This window comes from Acinonyx jubatus, chromosome B4 (assembly GCF_027475565.1).
Source record: "Acinonyx jubatus isolate Ajub_Pintada_27869175 chromosome B4, VMU_Ajub_asm_v1.0, whole genome shotgun sequence".
Taxonomy (NCBI): domain Eukaryota; kingdom Metazoa; phylum Chordata; class Mammalia; order Carnivora; family Felidae; genus Acinonyx; species Acinonyx jubatus.
Genome location: NC_069387.1, coordinates 4507501 through 4525506, shown reverse-complemented (window position 1 = coordinate 4525506; position 18006 = coordinate 4507501). Strand labels below are relative to the sequence as shown.

The window sequence follows — 18006 nt, the reverse complement described above, 5'->3', positions numbered from 1 at the left end:
AGTTTTTGCTCAGTCCTCAAGTCTCTGAGCATTTGGCTGGATCCGCTTCGGACTCTACTTCCGAGGCCCCCTGCCAAGGGCTGAGTCTCCACTGGTACTAAAACGACTTCGTACCAGAGTTCCCTTTGGACCCCGAGGCCTGTTAATCCTAAGATGTGCCAAGACTTCAGCATAGTAACAGGGAAAGGAATACGATTCTCATTCCTATATCTCTGACTTGCTGTGATCAAATATTTGGAGGAAAGTAAAAAAGAAAAAAGAAAACTCTTTTCTACAAAGAAAGGACTGATTCGGTGCGGTCTGTGGTCACTTTCACCAAATCCAACATAGACCAACAGTGGGTTGTGTGGCTCTGTATTTAAGGGTGAAAGAAAGCCTTCAATACTTGAAGGATCCCTCTGCCAATATCCAAATTTACGGGGCTCCATTTTTCAACCAACCTATGTATCCAATATGCTCTCTTATTAAGTAGTAAATAAAGATATTTGATGACCTAAAAATAATGGATAGTCCACATACCGGTGAGTTTTAGGATTAGGTCTCCTAAGATGTAGTCATCAAAATGCAAATACTAGTCTCTAGACTTTTTTTTTTTTTAAATAAAGTTTATCACCAAATGGTACAGCGTAAGTCGTGGCATTGTTACAACTATGTGATTTTGAAATGTATACCTCCCCACATCTTAAAATCCCCGCCTTGAATACAGTTACTTCTCAAGGTCCTTGCCAGTCCCAAGATTTTGTGAGTCTAAGATTTGATTCACTTGTGATGCCACATGCCTCCATATGCCATACGTGATATTAGATTTACCAGGTGTTTGTATTATTCGTGTTTCCTCGCCATTCATTAAACATTCATTTTTTTCTTTCTTTTCGTGACACAACATTCAAACTTGACTCATTAGCATCATGTTTCCGCCACTTCCTGGACACTGAAAAAACCATAGAACATTTCCACTCAGTTACCATCCGCCTGTCTTTTGTGTATTGTTGCCTTATATTGTAGGGCCGTGTGTATTTTATTTTATTTATTATTTATTTATTTTTAATATGAAATTTATTGTCACATTGGTTTCCATACAACACCCAGTGCTCATCCCAACAGGTGCCCTCCTCCGTGCCCATCACCCACCCACTCTCCCCTCCCTCCCACCCCCCATCACTGCCGTATGTATTTTAAACCTTACAAGGCATGGACTATCGTTGCTGCTGTTTTAAACCGGATGTCTGCGTAGATTTACCTTCCTAGTTACCATCTGGTACTGTTCATTTCTCCTTGTGTTACCAAACTCCCACCTAGGATCATTTTCCTTCTGGCGAAAGACCTGCCCTTGGAAATTCTTTCGATGTGGATCCCGGGTTGAGAGGGGATGATATTTACCTCTTCTTCCTCAAAGAGGGAGATCACCTGAAATCCTGACATGTGGTCTCGAGGCAAGGACTCTTATTCATCTGTGTATCTACAGTGCCAGGCACAGAGTAGGTACTCCCATACTTATTAAGTTGAGAAATGCCAGGAGATGACCTTATTTCCTACTTTACTGAAATCACATCCATCTGGTTCTTAACTTCTTCCATTCCTCTTCGTACACTTGAACTTGTTTTGAATCTGCACATACCCAGAGGAGTAGCTCTCCATTGCAAGGACATCTGTCATTTTTGTACCTTCTCTTGACTCCTCCCTTCTAGAAGACCTCACTCCTTCAGTCCCCTTTGTATATTCGGTCTCTTTCTCCACTGATTTTGTTGTTGTTGTTCTTTTCCTTACTTGTATGTCCAGGTCTCTTCCTTCAAAACATCAATCCCTTTTTCTAGATTCTACTTCCCCCATAACATACTCTCACATCTTTCCGCTCTGCCAGGCTTCTCAAAGGAATATATACATATGATGCCTGCATGCCGTCTTCTCACTCCTCAGCAGTTGTAAGCTGTCTCCCCCACCTTTCTACTGACACCTTTATCTTGAAGATCACTGATTGTACCTCACTTATCAAACGTAGACCTTCTCAGCCTTCAGATTTCTTTACCCTAAGCGTTTTGGTTACTCCTTTTCCTTGAAACTTTTCCTTTGGCTCCTGGGGTTCTACTTGGTTCTCCTGCTACATCTGGCCTCTCTGTATCTCCTCTTCCACCTGGTCTCGCCCTGTTGGAGATGCCCTTGGCGTTCTTCTCTGGCCCTTGGTTATCTCCTCCACAACCACATTAGCTCCATGAAAACCCTAAACATTCCTTCTCTCAAGGTTTGTGCTGAAACTTCTGACTGCTTGCTGGACCTGTCTTCTCAGATGTCTTATCTACACTTAAATTTAACTTCTTCTGAGAAAACGTTACCATTTTCCTCAAAAAGAAATCTGCTCCTCCCTTAGTGTTCTCTGTCTTGTGCATTGACGTCATCTTCCCAGGTTCTAAACAACAACGTCCTTTCTGACTGTTTTCTTGCTCCCTACATAGCCTGAGTCCTCTCAATTCTATCATGTTCCCAAGATCCATTGCCTTCCCACTCTTCCCAATGAAACCATCATGGCTCAGGCCATCACATCCTCTTCCCAGGGCCAGCACACTAGCGTCCAAAGGCTCTTCTGCCTTTCCCTTTGTCTTCCTCACCCATCCCACACACCACTCTGACGACATCCTAAAGCACAGCTGAGGTTATTTTGCCCCTTGGCTCAGAGCGTTAGTGATCCCCGTTGTCTTAGGTATGAAGTCTAAATCCCTGCACATGGTGGGCAGGGCCTGTCCCCATGAGTCCCAACTTGTATTTCCAGTCCCAGCCAGACTGGAGCATTCCCTGCTTCCCAGCACGTGTTTTTCTCTCTCCTCTGCCTTTGCTCCTTCTCGCCGCTCTTTCTTCCTTCTCTCTGTGACCGTGTGATGTAATGCCTACTTCAAACCCAGTTCTTCTGTTCCTTAGAGCTTCTTGGGCGTCCATTTACTCCCACCCCAGGATTAGGGATAGGTGGGATATGCTGTGAAATCTCTCACTGTGTTGGAAATATTGTAGTAAATACTTATTAGTGAAATAGAGGTATTTTTGTGTGCGCATATCCTACATAGAGCTTTGAACTTGTATTAGACTTTTACTGTTTAATGTACATGCGTTGTTTCTCTCTCCAGACACCAGAGGGCACTAGTGGCATGCTTAACTAACCCCTCAGTTCCTGTAATTTTTGGGGTGTTTTGGACATTTGTATGTGTGTGCACGTGTGCATATTCTCACACTCAGAAAAGACCATTCAGAGGTTTTCTTTTGCTTTTAAAAATTAGTGATCTACTAAAATGAAGATCTAAAACCTAATTGTTTCCTAAACTTTTAAGGTCAGCTTACAATTTCTAAGTTTAGCAAATGTAAATACTTACTTTTGAAGGGAATACACATAAATTTGTGGTTCCCTTTGCAATCTTAGATGGCTGCTCTTAAATATTTTAGATTGCATCGACAAATCTATTCCGTTTTCTTTTAAGGATTCTGTCCCACAAACTTTTGCAAGTACTCTAAGTAATTCTAAAAATCTAATCGGTGAAACTATAAATGTGCTGATTAAGTGCATGCAAGTGTTTCACACTTTATGAACTGGTGCGATTTCGATTTAAGATCACAAATGTAAATTATTCACTCGGTTCACCTATTTTAAAATTGGAATTGTAAGCCCAAAAATGTTTCCCTTAGGCCACGTACCCTTAACTACCACAAAAACTGTACTTTAAATTCTAGGTATGCACAGATTTCTTGTAGCAAGAACGTTACTACGTTATTTGATTGACTCATTCACTAGTTATTTACTGGCCATCTACCATGTGCTACTTACCATTCTGATCACCAGGGATACAACATTGAACAAAACAAAAATAATCCCTTCCCTCAAGGCGTTTATATGGTAGTGAAGGTGGGGGGTGAAAGACAATAAACACGACATTAAATTATTTTGGGTGTTAGAAGGTGACAGGTACAACTGGGAAAAATAAGCCATGGTAAGGGGCTCTCGAGAGGAGGGCGGTCACTTGAGGCCTCAGTGAGAAAGAGGCATTTGACAAAGACTTGGAGAAAGGGACATGGAGAATGCAGATTATCTGGAGCAAAAGCGTTCTCCAGGAAAAGGAACCGGCAAAGAAGATTTAGAGGAGTGGCCGGCGGGGAAGAAGGGAAATGGAGCATGGTGTCCTGAAAGGCTGGAAAATGGTGTCTGAAGACGTTAGTGGTCCACTGGGTGAAATGATGCTTACAGGTCAAGAAGGAGGAGGGCTGTCCCTTGACCATTGAATTTAGCAACATGGAGGTCTTGGCTGACCTGGATGGCCAGTTTCAGTGGAATGGGAGGGATGGAAACCTGATAAATGTGGGTTTTATGGAGAATGAGAGACACTTATTCTGCCCAAAGAGGATTTGCCATAAAAGGAGCAGAGTCATAGGCAACAACCTGGCAGGGGTGGCAGGTCAAGGTTGATTTGGGGTTTGTTTCTGATGCAGGCAAAGTAAAGTGGGTTTGTGTGCCAATGTGAGTGGTGCGGTGGGAGAGGTAACGTGGATGATGTGGGGGAAAGAAGGGGAAGTTGTCGGATCAAGGAGGCAAAAGGGGATGGGAGCTTCATGCGTGACACAGGATTGTCCCTGACACGGGGGCACGGGTGGTGCATCCAACTTAGAGAAGAAGGCGGAGTGTGTGAGTAGTGTCGCTCTGGGTAGGTGAATGTGGTGATGGGATTTGTGAAATTCTGCTTCAGAAGCATCTGATTTTCTTACTGACATGAAAAGCAAGGTCACCAGCTGAGGTTGGATACGGGGAGGAGATAGTTGAGGTTTGAGGAGAGAAGAAGACGAGTGGGAGCCTAAGGGAACGCGATGTCCTCATGACACAGCAGGAAGAGCTCGCCAGGATTGTAAAGTGACAGCACTGACCGTGTGTGCGCACGTGCATGCGTGTGTGTGTGTGTGTGTGTGTGTGTGTGTGTGTGTGTGTGTGTGTTTGAAGCTGCGTTCAGCTTCGGGTGCAGCGGCAGAGTAGTGGAGTGTTCGAATTCACCAGGGTTTAATCAATAAGGCAAAGCAAAAGCAGAGCACGGGAATTGCAGGTGTCCACAAGGGAACCATGATTGGTCACAGCATTTACACTGGCAAAGGGTGAAGGGAAGTTTTGAGGATTGATGGATTATTGGTCTCGGTGTGGCCGGAAGATGGTTGGAGTTGGCATCCTGGAAAGAGCAAGCTGGGAAGCTAGGAGGGATGGTCGGACAGCTTGGGATTCAATGACTAAGTCGTTAAGGGGAGCAGGAGCGACGCCCAGGAAGCTGGATGGGTCCTCGAACGTGTGTTGAAATCGTGAAGGCAGGAGTGGTGTCAGAGAGACTGATGAGCTAAGATGATCAGGAAATGAGGTGCACTGACCCAGGTGTTGGTGAATGGTAGCAACAGTGGAGGGCAGTGAGTGGGGTGATCATCTGATGACCGAAGGTCCGGGGGGGAGCAATGGCTTAGGGAGGAAGCAGGGAGAATTATTCCCTGGGACGAAACGTGTATCTTTAAGAAAACACTGTGTCATCCCATAGACTCGAGGTTTCCTTCCAAGATACTTTTTTTTGTCTTTTGCCTTCTCGGCTTACTGAGGCTTCTTAGTGACATCCACCAGGCTGTGGCAGGTTCTAACCAACGTGCTCAACCCTGGGGATAGTGGATGATGGGAACTTCAGTAGTTAAAGAACAAGGTGGGATCATTTGTACCCTTGAAACTAATATAATGACATCATGGGGTATGTCGATTATACCTCAATACATTTTTTTTTTAAAGAAGAAATTGTTCCATAGCCCATATGTAGATTAATGTCAGATTGAACTTCATCTATAATTCTTTCTTTTTTTTTTAAGTTTATTTATTTATTTTGAGAGAGACAGAACTAGCAAGAGCAGCGGAGGGGCAGAGAGAGAGGGAGAGAAAAGGAATCCCAAGCAGGCTGTATACCATCAGCACAGAGCCCGATGCAGGCATTGAACTCATGAACCGTGAGATCATGACCTGAGCCAAAATAGTTACTCAACCGACTGAGCTACCCAGGCACCCTCGTCCATAATCTAATGGTAGCTAGTAGCTATACCATTGGACCAGATTTCGTATTTCTTTGGCTCCTAATATATGTAACTCTCTTTTTAGTTTGATACTATGTACTTGTGAACTTGTACATCTCCCATTTCTTGGAATTATATAAAACACTGGATTCTGGGTAGCACTCAGCTTTCCCTGATTATTTTTGGTCACAGCTTCCAAAGTCATTCCACTGTCACAAAGCAGGCCCCTTTGCTGGCTGTTGGTGTTTATTTTCAGATTTCTTACGAGGTACAACATTTAGAAGCCACATCATCCATTCCCTGGTCTTGTCTTCTTTGAAGAGTTTCACTTGACTTTTGAGCCTTCTTTTATTTTTTTTATAATTTTTTTAATGTTTATTTTTGAGAGAGAGAGAGAGAGCACAAGCAGGGGAGGGGCAGAGAGAGAGGGAGACACAGAATCTGAAGCAGGCTCCAGGCTCTGAGGTGTCAGCAGAGAGCCCGGCGTGGGGTTCAAACTCATGAACCGTGAGATCATGACCTGAGCTGAAGTTGGACACTAAACTGACTGAGCCACCCCCGCGTCCCAAGGCTTGTTTTATTTTCAAAAGAGAGTTTTGGAGTGCCTGGGTGGCTCAGTCAGTTAAGTGTCTGACTTCTGCTCAGGTCATGATCTCGCGGTTCGTGAGTTCAAACCCCACGTCGGGCTCTGTGCTGACAGCTCAGAGCCTGGAGCCTGCTTCAGATTCTGTGTCTCCCTCTCTCTCTGCCCCTCCCCCACTCGTACTCTGTCTATCAAAAATAAATAAATAAATAAATAAATAAATAAATAAATAAATAAATAAATAAATAAAGACTTTCAACTACTTTTTCAAGGGAGCTCAAACCAACATGAAGAATCTGGCGGAAATTGTGTTGAGAATTTTCACTGATGTGAACTCATCGTTATCACCCCGTAAAACTACTTCCAAATTTTTCCTGTGAACCTCGTACACCTTTGCATTCCCCACAACTTTTTCTAAATCTTTTCTGTGGTGTGATTTGCTTTCCTGATCATGAGGAATTGATACTAGTGATGCATGAGTCATACTGATCCTTGACAAGGAAAGATCACTGATCCCTGTGGTATTATCCATCCCACGGTCTCTCTGTGGATATAGCCAAAGCATTGTTATAATTATGATCGTTATTTTCATTTAAATCCACTTCAGAGGAGGGGCCTCGGTGCTAACTCTTCTGATCGTTAGAAAGTCCGTTGACCTTTATAGGATAACTTACCGTCTTTATTTTCTGGTTTTTAAAAAATGTATTTCTACAAAGTTCTGTCAAAGGTGGCAGGTGGAGCGGTGGCCATCTGTGGGTGTGGCAGTTGGCTTTCTAGCGTGTGACCGTGAACCTTGCTCTGGCTGGGGCTGCACTCAGGTCAGAGGCTCCGCCTCGGGAGCTCAGACAGAGAATGCTGGACACGCTCCTGCACAAACCCGCCCTATCCCACTGTCGCTGGGGCGGGTTTTGGCAAATTTCTAGTCGGTTAACTGCACTTATGCTCACATTTAATTCCTGGGGAAGGCTCAGAAGGCACCTGCTGGGGACGTAATAATCCCAAATCCGAGTGAATGCCTGTGCTGCTTCCCGGTGGCTTGCACGCCTGTGGGTCGCTGAGGTTCGCGCCAGCTCTGTGAGGCAGGGGCTTGGCTGGCGTCTTTATGCCCCTGGTGTGTGGGAAGGGTCAGCTCTGCATGCAGGGGCAAGTGGAGGCATCGTGGCCACTTCCCAGCCAGGGAAACTTGGGCAGGTGCCCTCACTCCTCCAAGCCTCTGTCTTCCCGCCCCCCCAAAGATAAATTTTAGCTTTACCAGGTGGTGGTATATTTACAAAAAGAGAAAAAGCACTCTGGTTTTTGCAAGGACCTGTGTCTTTACCACCCTCTTGATCAGAGCTTTTGTAATGCATCTACCATGATTTAAAAAAAAAAAAATCGGGTCCAGACAAGAGCCAGCAGTGACACTGAGCCTGCCTGCATTGTGATGCCAGCTCCAGCTTTTTTTTTTTTTTTTAATTTTTAAATATTTACTTAGTTTGGGGAGAGAGAGAGTGGGGGAGGGGCAGAGAGAGAGAGAGGGAGACACAGAATCCAAAGCAGGTTCCAGGCTCCCAGCTGTCAGCACAGAGCCTGATGTGGGGCTTGACTTGAACTCACAACCTGGGCGATCACGACCGGATCCGAAGTCAGATGCCCAACCCACTGAGCCACCCGGGCGCCCCACCCACTCCAACTTTTATGTTCTAGTTTTAGGTTGTTCGTGAAACTAAAAATGTGACCCCCTGCTTGATTTTTTCATCAGCCAAGTTCGTCCCGTTTCCTGTTCTTTTGTGTGAACAGAATATGCGTTATCAGAGCAAAAATAAATAAAGTGCAAATTTAAAAATCCTCAAAATGGAGAAAATAATATCTACCTTAAAATATACTTGTGAGAAATCGATGAGATCACGTTCATGAAGCAGGGTTCCCGGGACATCGGCATGGGGAGTGGAAGGATTTGCTCGGGGCCACGTAGTGAGGAGACCCTAAACTCCCATGTGGGTATTCTGAGTCTCAGGCTACAATTCTTTCTGCTCTGCCATGGGGCTTTTCCAGGATGGAAACAGGTTGCCTTTTCAGGTTTTTGAGCTTTGGTCCTGTTAAGAGATGAGGTATTTTTCATCTCAAGTTTAACTTAGCATTTAAAAAAAATGTCCAGTCTCACTTCTTCCAGTAATTTCTGCTGGAAGCAGGGTTGCTGAGTTAAAAGCAAAATGGGGTTCCTGGGTGGCTCAGTCAGTTAAGCGTCTGACTCTTGATTTTGGCTCAGGTCATGATCTCACAGTCTGTGAGACTGAGTCCCACATCCAGCTCAACACTGACAGTACAGAGCTTGCTTGGGATTCTCTCTCTCCCTCTCTCTCTGTCCCTTCTCTGCTCTCTCTCTCTCTCTCTCTCTCAAAATAAATAAACTTAAAAAAATAAATACAGGTAAAATGAATTTGTAGGGACACCTGGCTGGAATATGCAACTCTTGAGCTCGGGGTTGTGTGTTCGAGACCCATGTTGGGTGTAGAGATTACTTAAAAATAAAATCTTAAAAAAATGAACTTGTAACTTGGTTAAGTATTTCCAAAGTGCCTCTCTAGTGCTTATGTTCCCGCCAGCCAGCAGTAGTGGAGGGAGGCTAGTCACCTCACCCGTGGAGTCTAGGTTAGTCGTCACACTTACAGACTTTTGACGGACATGTATGGACACACTGAGAGGTGAGACATTGTGTATGAGTGCAGTTCTCATAGGCATGACGTTTACCAGCTTCTCATACATGCAGAGATTATTTGTGTTTGTGTGTTTGTGTGAGAGAGAGAGAGGGGGGCGGGGGAGAGATCTATTCACATCCTTGCTTATTTGGGGGGAAGTTGTTCTTTTTTTCTCAGTTTTCTTGCTGATATCTCTTTATAGTGGATTTTACTCCTATTAAACCTCTAATCTCCGAATGCCTCATATATTTTTTTATGCCAGTTGCAATCACTTTCCAGTTCATCACTTACACAGCCCGGGTGGTATTTGCTTCTTCTCCTCTCTCTCTCTCTCTCTTTTTATTATTTCCTTTTTTTTTTTAATGTTTTACTTACTTTTTGAGAGAGTGCAAGTGGGGGAGAAGCAGAGAGAAAGGGGGAAAGAGGATCCAAAGTGGGCTCTGTGCTGACAGTGGTAAGTTCAGTGTGGGGCTCAGACTCCTGAATCGTGAGATCATGACCTGAGCTGAAGTCCGACGCTTAACCGACTGAGCCACCGAGGGAGGCGCCCCGATATTTGCTTCTTTTCAAATCCAGATTTTGATGGTCACTTAGCGTGCTGACTCCTGGAGAGCAGAGGCCTTGCCTCACACACCAGTCTCTCCCATCAGGGAGTCAGCCGGACTCTTACTGTGGGTCTGATAAACACCTGCTAACGGCCTAGCGGCCCCATGCCCAGCCATGGAGGCGTTTGGGGTGTCATGAAAGCTCTCTCCCCAGCAACCCCGTGCCCATTCTAGAGCAGATGCCAGGTGGTGCCTCTTGGGTGGGAGCAGGCCCCGGAGACGGCTCTAGCTTGAGCCACGGCTGGCAGGGTCCTGCCGGCTTGGCCTTTCCAAGCCCTTCTTTACCCCCTCCTAGGACCACCAAAAACTGCTCTGTCCCCGGAGAGATGGGGAATGGACTCATCAGCTACCTCCCTCATTCACCTCCCCTTTTGCACGCTCAGAGGTGTGAAGGCCGCTGGCTGAAGGAAGAGGAACTCAAGCCAGCCCAGGGTTGCAGAAGCCATTGGTTTTAATGGGGGAGAGAGGGAAGGGAAGGGGCCCTAAGTCAGGACGGTGAGCGGTGCGACGCCTCTCCTGGCTGGGCTGGTGTGCGGGGCGTGGAGGAGGAGCATGGAGAGCGGGACCTCAGGACCTTTGTCTCCTGTCACGGGGAAGGAGGAAGGAGAGTTCAAATGTAGGGAGAGGGGTTACGGGCCTCCCGTCTGTGCAGGGTGGCAGTGCTGTTCTTCTGTGTCTGTGTGCAGGGGAGGAGGGAGCTGGCTGGGGGCAGAGGAGGAGCGGAGGGGGCGAGCAGTGAAGCAGCATGGAGAGCTGGACCCATCCCTCAATATACGGAGCAGCTGGCCCGACCTCCGCCCCTGCCCTTAACCGTGCGCTTCCTCCCGCCGGCCTCTGCTTCTACTTCTTCCGGCCAATCTGTGCCATCAGGTGTGCGTTGGCAGCCGCCTTGGCCTGCAAGTTCTTGGCCTTGGCGATGTTGAAGAGGATGTTCATGATGTTGGTGGGAACATCAAGGGACAGAGTGAACTTGGTGCGCCGATCGCTCTTGGCCTTGTCCTGGGACGGCCTTCCCCTGGGCTGCACCGGGGACAGGTGTTTGTACCGGCCACTTCCGGCCCCGCCACCACCCCCGGAGCTGGGGAAGGTCCTCTTCTTCTTGTCCTCATCCTCCTGCACCCGCTCCTCGTCCTCTCCTGAGGATGGGTCTTGGCTGGGCAGGTAGAGGAAGCTTCTCTTGCTCAGCAGCGGTGCGTCCCCCAGCGGGCTCTGCTTGGCCTCCGGCAGGGCTGTGTTGATACAGCTGACCAAGGACTTGGCTTTGTAGAACTTCTGGGGGAGGCCTAGCCTGGGGGCCCCCGGGAGCAGCAGCAGCAGCAGCAGGAAGTGGGCTGGCTTCAGCATCTCTCCCTGGAGTAGAAAACAGGGATGTGGGGCAGGGGTGTGAGAAGGGCTTGAAGCTCTGAAGGGCAGGGTTGAACATTCACTAGGGCTTGGTTACTACTCACCAGTGGTTCTCCGAGTGTGATTTCCAGACCAGCATCATCACCGGGATATTCGTTAGAAATGCAAACGATTGTCAAGTCTTGCCCCAGAACTGCTAGATCAGAAAGTCTGGCGCCAGCCCCGTGGGTTGGAATAAACCCTTCAGGTGATTTCTGATGCCTCAGAGTACGATCTCACGGGTCTGAGTTCGAGCCCCGCGTTGGGCTCGGTGCTGACAGCATGGACCCCACTCAGGATTCTCTCTCTCCCTCTCTCTCTCTGCCCCTCACCCCCCTCAAAAATAAATAAATAAACACTTAAAATTTTAAAAAGAAAGGAAAGGAAAAAAAACCCCTATATTTAGTGTATGGAGCAGGTGAGGCAATGGAAGTGTCCAGCTCAGGGGCCCTCCTGTAACCCGGACTGTTCTGGTCTGAAGCCATCATGGTGGTTGGGCCCCTGAGCAACAGTGCTGGGCGAGAACTTAAGCTGCTTTCTCCGGCAACGGAGAAGGGCTCACGCGGGGCCGTTCCCGCCCTCTGCCCAGCCTCCTGTGCAACAGTAGCTCACAGCGTGTCAGAAGGCGATCAGAATTTGGGTTGTGTGTGGTCACTGTGCCTTAGGAACATGGTGAAGTGGGTAGAATTTACCTCCTGTGTCCTAGCACCAAGCCCAGCCCACATCCCGGCCCCCGTGGCCTCGCCTGGCCGCACTCTCTCCAGCTCTGAAGTAAGGACAGGAGGTTCCTTTACTCTACCGTCACCATCATGCGTGAGAAAGAGACGCGAAGTCAAGGGGTGGGGTTTCATCTACTCACCCCCAGAGGAAGGGCTTCTGGCCATCCTACACACCTGATGTGCTGATACCCGTACGTACTCCCGTATGTACTGCTGGACCGTCCCAGGAAGCACAAAGAGTAAAAGGCTGCCCTCTTCACTTTGGTTGCTTGACCTGAACTTGGAGTTTCTTTTCTTTCTTTTTTGTTAAATGTTTATTTATTTATTTTGGGGAGACAGAGAGAGAGAGGCAGACAGAGAATCCCAAGGAGGCTCCGCACTGTCAGTGCAGAGCCCAACGTGGGGCTGAAACTCACCAACCATGCGATCGTGACCTGAGCCGCAATCAAGAGTCAGATGCTTAAGCGACTGAGCCATCCAGGTGCCCCTGGAGTTTATTTTCTGTCTAAGACATCCTTGGCTCCCATAAAAGGAAGCAAGAAAGATGTGGTTAACTATGGAACTTTGGGGGGACTGCTGTCATTAAGGTAGTTTTTAGTAAGTAAGAAAAGTTGGATAAATAAATCAACATGGGGATCCTTCTGGGCATCGAGAAGTGCTAGGCTAGCATACGATCATTCCGTTTTCTGTGGTTACAGGCAGAGGTGAGAGGGGCTGGCAGTCCCATGCTGAGTTCTAGCCTCAACTCTGCAAATCATTGTCACCAAGACCTTGAGCAGGTCATTTCCCAGAAAATGAGTGGGAATGAATGAACGCACTCCCACTTCCCGACTTCTTTACGCTGTGAATGGACGAGGCTAGAACAGACCCTTAAATACCCGAGCCTTGTTCTGTCTCTAAAGGAGAATCTTGTAAGCCCTCACTCTCTCACTTACCCTGGACACACACACACTGACCTGGCAAGTTTTCTCTAGAAGCCTGCTGTTTTCTCACACACTCCACATTGCACCTACTGCCTTCTTCTTCTTCCCCCCCCCCCCGCCCCTTCTTAAGAGACCAGGTTGCTTTGTTTGTTCATTTCTTTTTAAATCATAAAAATTTTGAGTTTATCAAAACAGTTATGAAAAAAACAAACAAACCGTGATCCTTTATAAAATCCCAGTGCATGAACTAGCTACATCTGGGCATGTACGTGGCAGTGTGCAGTGAAGTCAACACAGACTTGGGAGTTAGAGAGACACAGGTTCCAATCCACCTCGTCCTGGTTTGCCTGAGGACCGTGGGCAGATTGTTGAAACCCGGTGCATTTCAATTTCCTCATCTGATACATGGCGATAGCAATGATTGCCTCATAAAGCTTATGTGGAAGATTAAATTGAGGCAGATTAGCTCTTGCTGTAGCCAGATAGTTAGTAGAGGAGACTGTTTACACATAAATAATCTCCGGGTCCTAATAGGATAAGATTCAGCTCACGCACGACCATTTCAGAAGTGATATCCATATCTATATATTTCTATCTCTATCTGTCTACACCTACATCCACACATGCCAGCTGATTTGAGCCAGTAATTTGATCCTGCAGACCGCTGTCTTTATTGTGGTATATTTCTGGCTTTTAGTTTTTGGTTGTTATACCACTCTCTCCATCCTAGCCCCGCAGCCTCCTCTTGCCTTGAACGCAATCTAGGCGCCATCGGTAGGTTTGGGATGAGGCATCTCTAACACCCTCGTAGAGGACACTGATGCTGCAGGTCCCTGGACCACGTGGTGAGAACCAGCTTTCTTGGTGTCCTGGTCCTCCCGGGAGCTCCTTAGAATTGCACGCCAAACGCCCAGAGAACTTTTTCCGGGGGGTGTAATGTGTTCGATAACCAGACTTTCGGCTTTGTCGTTTACTGAGGGTCCAGTTCATTCTTTTGGGTAAACATCGTACGGAATCGTGGCGTTAGCCGCCCTGCACCTTGCAGGCGCCTTAAGGCTTTGGAGCAGTTTCTAAGGGCTTGTAAGACCGACAGGATTTAAAGACTCAAAAGCCAGTTCACAGAGAAAGGGGTGACGCTGGAAGGGAAGCTATAGAGAGAGCTTTGTTTGGGGTCAGCAGGAGAGAAGCTCTCCACAGGGAAGAGCCCTCCTTCGCTCCCCAGTAACGTCTGATTCCTTAGCAAGTCTCCCCTCTTAACGCTCCCCAGAATCCTTTGCCATCACCCCTGGTGACACAACACACAGGTTCAAGATCTCCCTGCCGCCTGCTGTGAAAACAGCACTACCCCTGGAGTTAGATTCTAGGGGGCAAAGCTCTACCTCTGTGTTTTTCTGGATCATTCTGTTGGGATCTAGCAGTACTTTTCTAGGTGCTTCTCAGAGATGTCCCAGAGTCACGCCTGGGGACGTGAGGCAGTGAGGGACCTGTGAGAGCAGAGCACCCCCAGGGGGAAGGGACCCCAGGGCAACAAAGACCGGAGCTGAAGCCAGAGGCAAGCGCACCGGTGGCCCCGTGCTGACCCCCTCTCCAGCCCCCTCCTCCAGCCCCTTCTCCAGCTGTGAGGAAGGCAGAATGACTCCCTGTCCCACCGCATCCGTCTGCAAACCCTGACAAGGAGTTGAGTTTAAGAAACACTTTCTAAAACGGTGGCTGTGGCATCTAGGGGAACTTGATGTGTTCCAGCAGGTGTTACGGCAATGAGTGCTTCTCCTCTGGGAGAAGAGGTCTCCTAGGGGAGACCCTTACGAGTGTGGGTCACACCGATTCCCACAGACGTCCAAGCAATTCACCCTTAGAGGGGCTGTGAGGGCTTCTCCTCGGGGCAGCCGGGAGAAGAGCAGTTGTAGACAACATGTCCCTGACAGTATTCTCATTCATCTTGTTCAATCCGTTCTCAGAACTGGGTGGGGGTGGGGGGGGTGGGGGGCGGGGGTGGGGGGGGGCCGGTGTACGCTCGATTGCCGCGTGTGAGGAGAAAGTCACAAACAGCATTTCTCAGAGAACTTGGACATTAACTGGGGACATCAAACACCCATCCTCATGTTTCCTCCCCCTCACAGGTGGCACCAAGTCATTACAGACATCTGTCCCCTTCCTCTAGTGTCCCGGCTTGGCAAGGGAGAAAGGACTCCAGGCTTTGAAGGCAAGGGACCCGGGTTCAAAACCACCCTCATGCTCTCACTTGCCCGGGGTGACTCACTTAGCCTCTCGGTCTCCACATCCTCCACGTCTCCAGGCAGGAGACATCGCCTGCCTGGCAGGTGTGCAGAGAGGAAGCAGGACACACAGCAGCCCCTGCTCCTGCAGCCCGTGGGGAGTTACAGCCCCCAGTTGCTATTCCCAACCATCTCCCCACTTGTAAACACGATTTTCTTGTTCACGGCTGAACCCTGTTCAGAAAAATACACTTGCAAGAGCCCATTCTGCCTCCAATCTGTTACCTTTGCCAAGCAGGTCTCTCTGGGCCAAAAAGGGAGGGCAGATTTCTCCTCACCTAAAGCGCAGACAGTGCTGTTGAGCACCGGGCTGCCTGGGGCTGGTGCCCAGGGACACCTGCAGCCTTGGTCTCTCGCCCCCGTCCAGTGCCCGGCACCTCCCGCCTCGTGTAGGGCCAATAGGCTCACTCGTCCCTCATGGACACGTCCCCAGCCGAAATCTTACCTGTGAGTGGCCTTCCCTCCGCAGTGGAAATGCTCAGTGAGGGGGGCAGCCGCTTCAGGACCAGGAGATCTGCCCCAGAAACATCCCCCTTGAACTTCTGTCCCGGCTGGGGTCACTGCTCTTTCTTTCCTTGTATTGTTCCCAAGTGGGCCGTGATCGTCCCTCTCTATGGAAACCACTCCACTCCCTCGTGCATATATATAAAAGTGACAGATCACGGGGTGGGTTGTAATTCCAGACGTGGTGTCTACACTGGGATGCGATTTCATTTAAAATACGACCGAACCAGCTGTCCGCGTCATGGAGATGACAGGCACTCTGTATCCTTGACCCCTCCCACACACCTTCCACCGGTCCTCCCCCTTCCCACTTCCCCTCCTGCCCTAGCAACGTGCTCATTGATAAAAAGAAGGAAAAAAAAATACTCTGTTAAATTGAGAACAGCTCCTTTGAAGAGTTTTATCAGGGATCTTAGTTCTTCCTGATTTCAGCCTTCCTTGCATCCTTGTCAGGCTGCCCCTCCTTTTGGAAATCTGGACGCAGGACCGGCTCTGAAAGCAGACAAACTGACTTGAAGTTCATCTTTTCACTTGTAGTTCTGGTGGGTTCTGAGACGCACTGTTATCTCTGGTGACTCACAGACCTTTCTAAGTTTGTGTCCATCAAAGGGCACATTGGGAGACAGGCACAGTGTACCTAGAGCTTCTGAGGGGAAATCATTTGAATTTTACCCATTTTTTTTTCATCTGTTCATCCAACACTTTTGAGCATCTGCTATCCTAGCAGTTATTGGCAGGAGCCTGAGGAACTGGAAGAAGTCGAGAACCCTGTTCTTACAGGCATCACAGTAGAGACAGATATGTAAAAACAGTCTAATCTCAGCATGGCCAATACCATAGTACTGAAGGGAGCATGCCTGTGCTGGAGACTCGACACAGGTAACTCACACAAGGAGAGGAGGGCAGAGGTTCAGACAGGAAGGAGGTTTGGGAGGGAGAGAGCCTGTGAAGAGAAGGATTGAGGACATGGGAGGCAGGCAGGCAGGTGCTGAGTCAGGAGGCTGGCTTCACCCTGGGAGGTAAGGAACACCCAGGCGAGAGGCTTTCGACTTCATTCCAAATGTATCAGCAAAGATATGGGGACCTGTAGGCAGGTAACCTCCTTGTTTCACAGGTAAGGACACCGAGGACAGAGTCACGGTGAGCATCTGAGTCTCATGTGGGCTGAACCATTTGGAAGGGCCATGCAAGACCCAGGCTGTGTCCGGACCTCTGGATAAGACCACACCTTCCCCTCCTAGACGGGCATTCCCGCCTCCTGAAGTTCCTCTAGATGAAAGGTAAGTGGACTTCTGGAACTATCCAAACGTTTTAATGCTCACGGGTATTTTGTGGCACAAAAGGAAAGCCCTTGTGGGGAAGAAAGCCAAACCCTCCACAGCCTCAGCCTTGGTTGTAGACACGTAGAATTGGACCTCACTCGGTTCCTGCTTCTGGAGCTGCCTGGCTGGGCTTCTCCTGAGATCAGCAGCGACGTGAAACTAGAGATCTGAATCCAACTCATTCATTCACTTGTCTGTTCGTTCATATATTCGTCTTCGGGAGAGATCTTATTTCTCCCCATTTCAGATAATTAGGCAGTAATGGAATTTGTGTAGGCGGAGGGGTAGACAGTTAGAAGCCTGAGTTTAACCCCCCTTTCTGCCTTTCCGAGCTCTGGGATACCAGAGAAGCAGTCTTGTGAAGAAGATACCAAACACTGCTACCCCGAGAGCCGTGGGGATTCTCAGCCTTGGCACTATTGACATTTTGAGCCACATGATGTTGTGGGGGCCGTCCTGAGCCTTGTAAGATGTTTGCAGTATCCCTCTACCTTTGAGACTTCAGAGCATACCCTCCCTTGCCCAGCTGTGACAACCAAAACTGTCCCCAGCTATGTCCCCCAGGGGCAAAATGACCCCCATCTGAGAACCACGGCCAAGAATATGGGATTTAGAAGGAGATGCAATGAACATTGGCTGCTGCTTCTTCATATTCTTCTTCTTCTCCTTCTCCTCCTCCTCCTCCTTTTTTCTGCCCATCTGCTCTCTCTTCTCAACTTCCCGCAAAATCTCTCCACCTGAGACCAAAGCCACAGAAGCCCGTGGAGCCTCTTGGTGTCAGCGGCTAGTGGCCGTCCTTGAGCGCACCATCCCCTCTCCAAACAGACGTGGGCCTATAGGTTCCCCCTGGCCCATCTGGGTTGGCTTTGGGGTTGGCTGATTGCTCCTGTGAACTCTCAGCCTGGGACTAAGAGTGTCCCACGTGGGGTCCACGTAGCCCTGAGCGGTGGCTGAACGTG

At 48.5% G+C, this 18006-nt stretch overlaps 2 protein-coding genes across 2 annotated transcripts in view; one reads left to right on the top strand and one right to left on the bottom strand.

Moving 5' to 3' along the window:
- LOC106988139 (aldo-keto reductase family 1 member C23-like protein) overlaps positions 1–18006 on the top strand; it is a 130605-nt gene that overhangs the window by 27499 nt on the left and 85100 nt on the right. Inside the window, exon 2 of the mRNA XM_053225207.1 lies at positions 16840–17005. The gene's annotated coding sequence lies outside the window, so the exon portion shown is untranslated. The remainder of the gene's footprint in view (positions 1–16839; positions 17006–18006) is intronic.
- UCN3 (urocortin 3) lies at positions 10354–16044 on the bottom strand. Its single transcript, XM_015086549.3, has 2 exons — positions 15667–16044; positions 10354–11270 (listed from the first exon to the last, which is right to left on the bottom strand). Exon 2 carries the CDS (start codon positions 11262–11264, stop codon positions 10761–10763), a length of 504 nt encoding a protein of 167 aa, XP_014942035.1. The 5' UTR covers positions 11265–11270; positions 15667–16044; the 3' UTR covers positions 10354–10760.

Excerpts from the sequence above, each read along its gene's own strand:
- UCN3 (XM_015086549.3), bottom strand. The coding sequence starts at position 11,264 with ATGCTGAAGCCAGCCCACTTCCTGCTGCTGCTGCTGCTGCTCCCGGGG.